The sequence below is a fragment of the Hemiscyllium ocellatum genome, chromosome 2, assembly GCF_020745735.1.
Source record: "Hemiscyllium ocellatum isolate sHemOce1 chromosome 2, sHemOce1.pat.X.cur, whole genome shotgun sequence".
NCBI lineage: Eukaryota > Metazoa > Chordata > Chondrichthyes > Orectolobiformes > Hemiscylliidae > Hemiscyllium > Hemiscyllium ocellatum.
Genome location: NC_083402.1, coordinates 88,305,424 through 88,317,455, shown reverse-complemented (window position 1 = coordinate 88,317,455; position 12,032 = coordinate 88,305,424). Strand labels below are relative to the sequence as shown.

General features: G+C 40.6%; 1 protein-coding gene across 1 annotated transcript in view; it reads right to left on the bottom strand.

Annotated features, from left to right (window-relative positions):
* Positions 1-12,032, bottom strand: part of ntrk2a (neurotrophic tyrosine kinase, receptor, type 2a) — a 254,756-nt gene that overhangs the window by 172,761 nt on the left and 69,963 nt on the right. Inside the window, exon 11 of the mRNA XM_060845213.1 lies at positions 8,197-8,296. Within this exon, the coding sequence (XP_060701196.1) occupies positions 8,197-8,296 (100 nt within the window). The remainder of the gene's footprint in view (positions 1-8,196; positions 8,297-12,032) is intronic.

Sequence of the window (12,032 nt, the reverse complement as noted above, 5' to 3'; positions counted from 1 at the left end):
TTGGCTGACATACAGTCTGAAGGGAAGTCATTGAAAACAGTATCACCCAAATTAGGTATAGAATGTTGTGACCTCTTGGGGGTCCTCCATCATATGCATTGACCAGCAACCTTGCTTGCAGTCAAACGTCATGAAGTATTTTGCACTTGCAAATCTCAGCACTGACTCTTTGGAAGTGGATATTTTGGAAGAGCAAGACACCAAAGCTGCAGTTAGGAACTGTGGATCAATAATCCATCCTTCTTTATGATGCATGTTAGTGAGCAACTCCAGTCTGTGCACCTGTACTCTTTTAATGTTCCATCTCAGTCTTTTTGTCTATGTCAATCCTCAATTTGTCTTCGATGCATCCATTATATTTATGTATGTCAATGGACAGGTTGGCATTCTCCTTTGAATACAATTTGTAGCTCCCTTGAAACTTTCAAATTTATTGAAATGTTCTGGATACATCTTTGTTTAATCATAAATGGAAGTGATAGGCAATATTTCTGAGATTACTTTATCAAAGTGTAAAGTTTTGCATTCCCCAAAATTGAAAGCCATGACAAAGCACAGCAAAAGAAACATTTATAAAAGCGAATATAAATAACTAGTCTTATGGAAAGCTGCTATTGCCAACACTTGCTTGGCATGTTCATATTCACTAACAACAATGCATTATAGCTGTGTGTTCTCCAAGACAGCATAAATAGATATTTACTAAATTGTTTGTTCCATTCTGTTGCTTTTATCATTGAAATTATTAAAAGTTCATCTCTGCATTCAAGGTGGATGCATCAGGAGCTCACTTTAAATCAATACACAGAGACTTTGTTACATAGCCACAATGGAAAAGAAAACTCCAGTCTAATAAAATTGTGGTTTCTTTCTGAAGCAATTGCTAGGTCTGAGTACATATTTAAAAATAGAGCTCTATGCACTGAGCAATCTCATTTTGTTGACCTATATTTAGTACAGATGACGTCCAACAATGGAAAAAATGGAAACTATAATGGATGGTCTGAAGAAATCACAGGTTATCTGAATTTGCCATCCTTGTCTTCCAAGGGTGTACAGTTTCCCCCTAGATCATATTAACATTTATAGATTTTATATTTTATAGTAGTAGCTTAGCCTATCCTACAATATATATTTACACAAACTGCTTTCAACTTATTCTTAAAAGATGGAAGCGATTGTTTTTCACACAAGATTGTTTACAAATGGAAAATGAAATAATGAAGTTGTTACTGTTCATGCAACATCAAACTCTCACTCAAAAGTAAAGGTGAGTACAAACATACTAATTAAATACTGAAGTCGATCATTTGGCCCTTCAATCCTGCTCTGCCATTCAATTTGATTATTGTCAACCTATTTGTGTTTTGAATTCCAGATTGCATATTGATTAATAAAAACAGAAATTGCTGGGTATAGTCAGCAGGTCTGGCAGCATCTATACAGAGAAAGCAGAGTTAACATTTTAGATCTAGTGAACTTTCTTCAGAGTATTATCTCTGTTTTCTCTCCATGCTGCCAGACATGCTCAGCATTCCCAGCAATTTCTGATTTTTGTTTCCAATTTCCAGTTTTGATATTTTTGTCTGCTCATAATAATCTTGCATTTCAAAAATCTATCTACCTTTACCTGAAAAGTATTCAATGATCCTGCCTACACTGCCTGCTGAGATAGAGTGTGCCAAAGTTGCATAACTCTGTTAGAGACGACATTACTCAACTCTGTTCAATAAAGTCTATCCCTAATTTAAACCAGCAGCTCCAAGTCCTGGACTTACCCACAGAGGAAGCAGCCTTCAGATATTCACCTTGTCAAAACTGATTAGGAAGTTAAAAACTTTTATCAACCACACCTTAAAGTTTAAAACTCTAGAAAGCCATTCCTGATGAAGGGCTTATGCCCGAAACATCGAATTTCCTGTTCCTTGGATGCTGCCTGACCTGCTGCGCTTTAACCAGCAACACATTTTCAGCAGCTAATGTTTATGATGAACTAGTTTCTACACCCATCTACACTTCAGAATTTTACAGTTGCTTTCAATATAAATAATATTCTGTTTTTTTGTTCTTCCTGCCAAAGCAAACAAATTCACATTTCCCTCATAATACTCCATCCACCAGGTTGTTGTCCACTCATTTAACATATCTATATCCTCCTACCACATTATATGCCCTCTTCATAACATTGTTTCTGACCTAGCTTTGTGTCATCCTCAAGTTTAGTTGCCATTACTTGACATCCCTCATCTAAATCATTGATAAAAACTATAAAAAGTTGAGGCCTCGGCACAGACCTCTGCAGGAGGCTTTGGAAAATGATCCATATATGTATGTGTTCTGTTTTCTGTTAACAAGCCAATCTTCTGTCCATGCTAATGTGTTATTCCCAAACTTTGTGCTTCCATTTCATGCAATAACTATTCATATGGCACCTTGTCAAATATCTTCTGGAAATCCAATTACTTTTATTCACAGCATATACTACTCCTTCAAAGAACTCCAAAAACTGTTAAATATGATATCTCTTTCACAAAACTATGCTGACTCTTCTTGATTACCTGGATTACACAACACCAGGTTATAGTCCAACAGGTTTAATTGGAAGCACACTAGCTTTCGGAGCGACGCTCCTTCATCAGGTGATTGTCGCTCCAAAAGCTAGGGTGCTTCCAATTAAACCTGTTGGACTATAACCTCGTGTTGTGTGATTTTTAACTTTGTACACCCCAGTTCAACACTGGCATCTCCAAATCATGATTACCTGGAAGTTTCTAAGTGCAGTTCTCAATGATCGATTCCAAAACCTATGGTTCTCATGTCAGCTTATGGGGGTGAGCGGAGGGTTAGGTGGAAAGATGGTGGGAGGATGGTGGAAAGACCTGACTTATTTTACATGAATCTCTTATCAAAACAACAAGCAGTGCATATTGACTTTCCATTTAAATGTTCACAAGGGTTTCTCTTCTACCACAATTTCTTTTGGGACATCAAACATACTGACAACTAACTGTATAAAATTACTTGCTCTGTTGTTCCCTTTGGTATTTTAGTGATGGTATCAACTTTGTTAAGATATGTTCCCGGGAATATTTTATGCACACATCCATTCAGCAAGGGTCAGGGACTCTAGAAGATCAGCATAAATTCAGGCGTATCATTAAGTGCTCTAAAGCAGACCTTCTCACCCTATCTTAATAGGAAGTCCTAGTTGGGGTTGGCCAGAATTTCTGTAATCCCAGCAATGTCAGCTGAGACTTGTGGCTGTTCCAGAACTACAGAGAGTCCAACCATTCCAAAGAAGTCCAACTATTTCTGTGGTTGCAGTTTTCAGAAGGCATTGAGTAGCTGTTAGGGAACTGGAATTCAAGAGGCCATGGGAGAGTTAAAGGGGAAAACAACAGTAGGGAGTTGGACAGATGCTTCTGATTAAGCTCAGGAAATCAACAAAGAAGATCCTTCCCTTGTCCGGCACTAGTCTTCACAGCTGAAGCTGCCATTAGCTGATCACTTACGGACCTCAATCAATCCAAGGGGAGGTAGATGCCTGACACCTCCAGCAACCTCCAGATTTTCAGACAGGTTATGGATGTTTATGGCCATTGCATGTTCGCAATGGTGGAACTGATGATGTAAGCTTAAGAGCTGTGTGCTTTATGTTTACATTTTATTCATGTAACATTTTTTTAACATTTTCACTTGCCTATTTCCAACTATTTTAAGCATGGTTGACTAGAGGATCAAGAGGAGAAAGTGCATGGCAAAATTCCAACTAGGATGGACCTGAACCATTGGCATTTAAAAGCATAACAGCCACAACATTAAACTCATTACTAAAATGAATAGTCAATGGGTTCTACCGTGATGCACAAGAGAAAATATACCAATGAGATGTACATATAACCAGATGTATTAACATATACAATCTCACAACGTTGTCAAGGTGGTATGTATCAGATAAGTACATTTAAACTATTGCTTGCTTTTACCATTTTGCCATTTCTGCAGTCAGGGTTCAATTGAAAATAAGTTTACTCTGAGTCTCAGATTTTTTATGGAGGTGGAATGCTTGAATCAGGAAATCTCTTGACTTGGGAGCCTCTTTTCTATGGAAACAAGTCACATAAACACACATTTTCCTTTCAACTGGGAGTGGTAGGTCAGTGCTACAATCAAGCCTTCTACTTTCGGAGACTATTTAGAGGCAGTCTTTGAAGCAGACCAGCATTAAGGCAACTGATCAGGAATCTTGTCTTGGTTCTCCTACCATTGGCCAAGTTTAAACAGGTTATTAGACCCTTTGGCCTGCACCACTCACATCCGTCCACCTCTGTTCTTATTCATAACCTATGATAGCTCCACGCTACTTCATTCCTCCATGCTGCTTTCATGTCTACCTCATACCTCCTCATGCCATCCAAATAGTCCCTTATACATTATCCACTGTGAACCGATCTCAGAAATCAGGTGGAAATGAAAATAATATTACACTTCCAACAATGTAAGAGAGATCTCACTTATCCACACTTGATATTGAAAACAAATCTCGTTCTTAAAACTCATTTAAAATTTTAAATTCCCTCAAGCGATCAGTCTGTTTTAAAGACTAGCAAAATTTTCTTTAGTAACTAAGTCAAAGACAGTCCTCTTAAAACTATCAATTAAAATGTGAACTCAGGCAACTAGTTGAAAAAACAATTATGGACCTTTTAAAACTCAGCCAAGGATTCATAATGGATTTAGATGAAATGATAGACCTTGGGAATTATCAACAATGAAGTTTATTAAAACTGTAGGAACAGATGCTAATTTTTCCTTTTCTAAGTTTCAACGAATGACCTGACAAAAAATATACTTTAGTAATGGACTTAGTTTTGCTTTGTTTACTCTAACAATGAGGTTCATTGCTTTTAATTTTCAATGGATGCAGATTTAAATGACTCCAGATCATGGCACATTAGCAAGCCTTACCCACTCTTCAAGCATGATAAAAATGATCAACTATGAATTAAGGCAAGCTCAAAGGACTAAATGACCTGTTCTATTCCTATGTCTTTATGTCCATTCCATCATTTTGTGAATCACAACAGTGGATTAAGGTCCGTGGAACAATGAGAATGAATTTAGCACAGAAGTTGTTGGCAAAACGCAGGTTGGATAGCATCTCTGAGTAGTAAGCAGAGTTAGTCTTTCAAATCCAATGATTCTTCATCAGAACCAATTCCAATGAAAAGTCACTGGACTTGGTTTTTCTCTACAGATGTCATCAGTCCTGCTGAGTTTCACTAGCAAGTTATGTTTTAGACTCAGATTTCCAGCATCTGCAGTTCTTTGTTCTATTTTACTCATGTAAATGACCCTGATGAAGTTGAGCTTCTCAAATGTGTGTTTCATGCCTAATCCTTTCCTCTTGCCAGCAAAATTCGGAGACCCCACCCATTATTTCTAAAGGCCTTCAGAGTTGGCCTAACTCCACGAAAATTCAGTCCTAAATATACATTCATAATCTGTCAAAGAAGTGCAAAACTAAGTGGATTGAAAATTATCTTATCTGTGGATCATAGTTATGTTTGAGGACACATATTAGCTTGCTTTAGGACAGCACCCAGAAGGGGAAAAGTTGCCAGTCTTCTCCGAGCCACATTTGGACTTTCTCAGACACATATCTTTTACATAAGACAATTGAACTAGTCAAACGGTAAAGCTAGAGCAAGGTTGACTATGGTAATGGCCATCGTCCAATTTTTCATCAAGAATCAGGTTTTGGAATTTGATTTACTGAGGCGCAGGAACCATCAGAAATGAGAAGTTAGAACTGGGTTATTCAAAGTAAAAATAATACATACCAACTGATATTGGACAGAAAACACCTTGATTTTGTCACATAAGGATCTTACACTCCTTGAGCTAAGCTTCTAGGTGTAGTAATTGTAAGAAGCTCTACTAGGTGAACCTCATATGATCTTAGTTCTCTGATTGGGTTGTTAATCTGATCTAATCAGGGAGCCCTGGCTGATAGATATAAACAGTTTCAGAGGTTCTGTTCACTCTGAGAGCTGGTTCTGAGGGAGCTGGATCAGTCTCAAGGGCTCTCGAAAGTGGAACCTCGAATATCAAAATGAGATGAGCGGGCACTGTTTCATTCGGATAATTGATTATTTTATTAATTGATTCAATACCTCTCCTCTGGGGCTCAGAGTTTTCTGAAGTTTGCTTTTTCCTTGGTCTGCCTGCCTTGGTCCCTCTCTCTATCTCAGGGTTTGTTTCTGAGTAGACACACAATTGTCTGTAAGAGACCTGCAGCATTGCTGAAGCCACCTAACCCCCCACCCCCCCCCCCCCCCCGACTCCACAACAGTTCAATGGGATTGACACAGTGAGTACTTGCTAAGTCTGCTCTCCATTCAGGAGACCAGGAGCAACACACCACACGTGAGACCCCACTTCCCCGTCTGGCTCAACACCGTCCCTTGGCCACCCCCCAACCCCATTCATCATGCCCCCGTCCACCCCACCCCACTCTCGTCTGCTCCCCCAACCCCATCCAACACTGCCCCTGTCCACCACCACGCCAGCTCTTGTCCGACCCCCAACCCCAACCAACCCCACCCTCATCCACCCCAACTTCATCCTACACTGCCCTCGCCCTCCTGTCTGCCCCATCCCTGCCTTCATCTGCACCCACCCCCACCCTGTCCACCTCCAAACCACCCTCATCCACCCCCAACCCCATCCAATACTGCCCTTGCCATTCCTCAACCCCAGCCAACTCCACCCTTGTCCACACCCAAACTCATCCAACATTACCCCCCGCCTGCCTCCACTCCCACTCCATCTGCCCCAATCCCATCCAAAACCATCCCCTTCCATCCCCGCCCAGTCCCCCAACCCTATCTAATCCCGCTCCCCTGTCTGCCTCCCAATCCCATCCAACACCGCCCCCATCAGCCCCACCCACTTGTTCACACGCCCCACGCTCCCCTGCCCACCCACGCCCCCCCACCGACTGTCCACCCACCCGTCCGTACCCCCCTCCCCCTGCTGATCTGGCCATCTCCCACCCCCCTCCCTCCAAGGCAGCTGGAGTGGATACCAACAGTAAGACTGCTGCTGCCTTGGGGGGGGGGGGGTTGGGAGTCTCAAAATAGCACACACATACACACACGCGCGCGCATGCATACAGATATACACACACAACTTTTTACTGCAACTTTTTCACAGGTTCCACCTTTGCCCTGCACAGGGCAATGTTGGAAAAATGATCTGAGCTCGGGGGGGTTTAGGGTACATCCCTGTGTAGAACTCCAGGGAAGGTGTGAAGAGAGAGAGAGGGGCAGGAGGTGCCTGGTCTCCCAGTGATATCCAGCACGGCTCTCGGCAGCATTTCAGTAAGCCAACTTCACTTCTAGTCATTGTAAACAAAAGACGCATTACATCTTTGATGTAATGTTTCTACTAGGACCTTGAGATCTTTTTCAGATAATCTGAAATTTGGATAATTGATATTCGGATAATCAAGGTTCCTCTGTACGTGTAAATAAAGGCTGACATGATGATGGCATACTGGCTTCTATGGAATTATTTCACCACACATTTGATAATGTTGCAATCTCCTTCTTGAACTTGAATGTTATTACCTACACAGGATTCTCCATTTTTCTTCTTGTTATTTTTGTGATCTTCTTCTTACTTTTGAGGTAAAGCATACTTTTTCAGGCACAATTGATTCCCCAAGAGGCACAATTTACTTTCCTTGCACTTACCAATCTGGGTAAGAAGTGATGAAAATCATAAAGCAGAAGCAATTGGGTTTAGGTGACTATTATCCACATGAAGTAACTTATCAATTGTGAGTCATCCATTCCATCCTTTAGAAGGGGAAAGGAAGTGACATTTGCCTAAACCTCCATATGAATTTTAAATATTGTTCAACTGGCTCAGTTGGAATTAAATAACAGAGGAAAATTCATATATAACTGGCAAAACTTTGCATGAAATTCAACACATCTGTGAGGTGTTACGTTTAATATTTGGCTCATGAATTGAGTAGAGGTTTGATAATAGGGCACCAGTTGAATGCCGTTAGTAAATTCCAATTCCAATGATTATCAGTTGCTGACTGAACTGGTACCTCCCGACTCAACATGGATAGAATTTCATTTCCAAGATGTCATTTTAGAAAGATTGTGGCTGCCTTACCTTTCATTCCAAACTTGGAGTGTTTTCCAAACTTGAGAATTATTAGCATTAGTATCAGTCCAGTGCATGCCAAAGCTGCAACCCCAACGACAACATATACCTGAAATACAAGAATGTTAATATTAGAAAACATGAATATTTTCTTTAGAATTTGACTGTACATTATCCTTAAATACCCTGTCTTATTCTGTAAGTGCAGACTGTTGATTGTGCTGTAAAATATACTTAAGTTATTCTTGTTAACTAAAGAATTTTACACTAGTTAAAGGGCTGGTGAGGCAAGCAGGCAGATTGGGGAAGATGGCGGGGGAGAGTTCATCTGGGACAAATGAAGTCCTGCATTCCCGTTCCTGTTCCACACAAAAGCAAGAAAGCACACTGTATGACTTTCTCTGGGACCGGTTACTGTGTGACCTGGATTGGCATGGAATTGGCATAAATTTTCAGGCCAGAGTTAAAATTGAGATCAGATGTGAAAGATGCCATCACACTGAACATACATGTACATTTATAAAGTCCCCTTTGGCTTTGGTGAGTGTCCATGCCACCTGTTTAGGAAGATGATGTAATCCTGGTAAGTAACTCAAGGCATTTTAATTCCCGACTGTCTGGTTTCAGCCAATTGGGCAGGCTTAAAACTGTCCCTTCAATATTTTTAATATATTTTATAATATTATTTTCTAGATCTTTTAAAATGCTCAATTCTAAATGAAATTCTAGTGGAATAAGTGTTATTTTCAACTTTAGATATTCCCCATCCTTGCAAGGAACTCCTCTGTTAGGTTTCCTCTTTTCCCTGCCCTCTTTAGCCACTAGCATTTGGGATTTCTCACACAGGCACAAATCAATAAGCAAAGGTTTACAACGATAAGAAATAATAAATACCATTTTCCAATATCATGCGATCATGCGCTTAAACCTCCAGGAATGCCTCAAGCCAGAGTTCATACCCTTGGCTTTGTTAGATTAGACAAATTGTCTCAGGTCTGGCAAAGGTTCTGAAATGTAGACAAATCTGTCTCTGAAAGAGTAGCTGAATATCGAATTCCAACTGTGCGCAATGCTTTAGTTTGTCGTCAGCTGTATTTTGAGTATATCAGGGTTGATATGGATGTGCCAAAGGCCTGATTTTAATCACTGTACCTGACACTGTACAGTGAGAGAAAGGCAACAGTTGGATAAAAATGACAAAAGTAAATGGATCACTGACCTCCCAGCTGAGCCTGCCTGTTGTTATATTTTGCAGAACCCTATTTAGGCATCTAACTGGGCAGAAGATTCATTATTTAATAAGAATTGTGAGTCCTTTGATATTTTCTGGTGCACTTGATCCGATCACTCCACCCTCACCTAAAATGCTGAGAATGCTGGAATACAGAAAGTTTGGAACAAAAATGCATATATTTTTGCTGGCAAAGCTATTGAGGGATTTGAAAATAAGATGAAATCGTTGAGATACAGATCAATCATGATCTTATTGAATGGTGAAATAGGCTTGCAGATTGGATGTCCTACTCCTGTTCGGACTGTTCTTATATTACAATGTTTCATTGTAATATAAGAACAGAAATAGCTAGAACCAATATCTCTTTTAAAAATCACACTAAAGATCTTGTGAAATAATAAAATGTAATTAATTTGTTATCTTATGGACAGCAGTTTGAATATACATGCTTCTCCTTTTCTTGTTGCTTACATCCTCTTTAATGATGCTCTCAATGCCCTATCAAGCCAGCTTTTAACTTTTCTGTAGGTCCATGCTCAACTGATGACCCGACAGACTTGCCATTTCCCCAGCCCAATGGTACTCAGAAAACATCGGCCGTTCTCTCTTTAAATAAAACTGAACACTGGCTACAGATTCAGAACTACACACTGATTTCTAGGGACTCCAGAAGCATTTGGTAGGAAACCAAATAAATAGATGCCCTTTATCCATGCCCAAAGCCAGTCATTGTACTATGCAAACACGTGACCTAATATCCATTTCTCGTCCATTTTGCACCTACAAGCAGGATATGACAGTGTTGATTATCTCTGGGGAAAACAACGCTAAACAACGCAAGAATTTAAAAATAATAAGTATACTATCATCAGTGCATCACCTGGTCCAGAGAGCTCTGACCTCACATCCTGTGACTCTGGTTTTTGTGGCAGTCTCCTCAATCTCCTCCTCAGACCCAGGCTTGTCCTCCAAGCACCTTATTCTGATGGCGCTCTTGGGTTCCCAAAAGCACAGCAGCCCTTCTTCCTCAACTCCTGACAGCACTTCCATCGCACTTTGAGGCCAGCCATACAAAGCCCCGCAATCTTACTCCCAGCATGTACATGAAAATTAGTGCATGAACCTGTGTGGATCCTAATGATATACAATACACGTGATAAAACCCCAAATCTCAGACTCTTCAGTCCTCCCAATTTGGCTGTGGGTTCTTAGCAGTCTACGGAAAGATGCCCAAGAATGGACACTGCCAAATTTCTGGGGCCAGGTGTCTTGCTGATGACATTGAGCAAGTATTCCAATCCATCATCCTACTGCCCAATGGATGGCAAGTATAAAAATCGAGTTGAAGTGGTCGAGGTGCACAGTGGTGATGTCACTATGTTCAAATCCCACTTGCATCAGAGATGGGTCACAACCCATCTGAACAGGTTTGTTAAAGTATCTAAAAACTGACCTGTTGGTGCTAGCTCTTAGACCCACCCTCCATCAACTCTTAGCAAAAGTCAAATCTGCATGCTTCTTGGTAATGCGTATGACATGCATAGAGGTGCAAATGGTAGTTGTACTTTCTTTACAAGCTGAAGGGCTGAGTCCAGGACACAGAGTATTTTCAGTCACTGTGAGCATTCATGGATCTGTTACCTGCCTGTCAGAGCGGCACATCTTCAGGATTCATTTTTCTGGAAGGCAACCGAGATGCAGCTGCCTCAGAGTTTGATTCAGAATGGCAAGTAGCTGAGCAGGAGAGAAACGTGCACCACCACAGCTGGATTGGCAGGCTGTGTCTGAGGTTAAAGCCAGCCTCAAGAGATGATTAAGTGAAGCAGCTGCAAGGAAAGTCTGAGGGAACCAACAATATGTATATACCATGATCATGGACTGAGAGAGTAGTGCTCACATGTTGTACATGCAAGAACAAGCCCCTGTTCATGGATGCATTCAGGCTTGCACCAATGAAATGGTCAGATTGAGTATTTTCTCATTCTACCTTGACCTTCTGCTGTGCTCTCCTCTCTTCTTAATATACAAGGTGTGCACACAGCATAGAGCCCATGCACCACTGTAAAAATTGTATTTTGGTAGAAAGATTTACTTTCTAAATTATCTTAATTGGTTTCCCACTGGTGATCTACAACTTGTCAGCAGAGGAATCAGTCCACTTGTAATAAAGCAAGTAAAGGCAGGAACAGGTCGTTGACACCAGCTGGCTTTGTTCACTCTCACATCTCCAAACCAACATCTAAAAACCTGTTTGAATTCCCACAGAGGATCTCTGCATATGTGAAATCATATCAGCTATTCACACATAGAGCTCTGAATACTCAGTGCTGCTTTGAGATCTGGACAAATTGGAGTCATCAGAACATGCTGACAATGCAACATGGATGACTCACATTAGTCAACATTATGCCATGAGCCACACTTATTTCCTAAATTAAGGTAACAGGGACATCAACATTTTATGACTGGCAACACTGGCTTACTTTATACATAATGAAATACATTGTCATCGCTCTTTATGGGCTAATGAAGATTAGTGCTCTGTTGTGTACTATAAGTTGGTGGTAATTTCATTATTTCAGGTTTATTACTCTATTCAGTTACAGAGTAT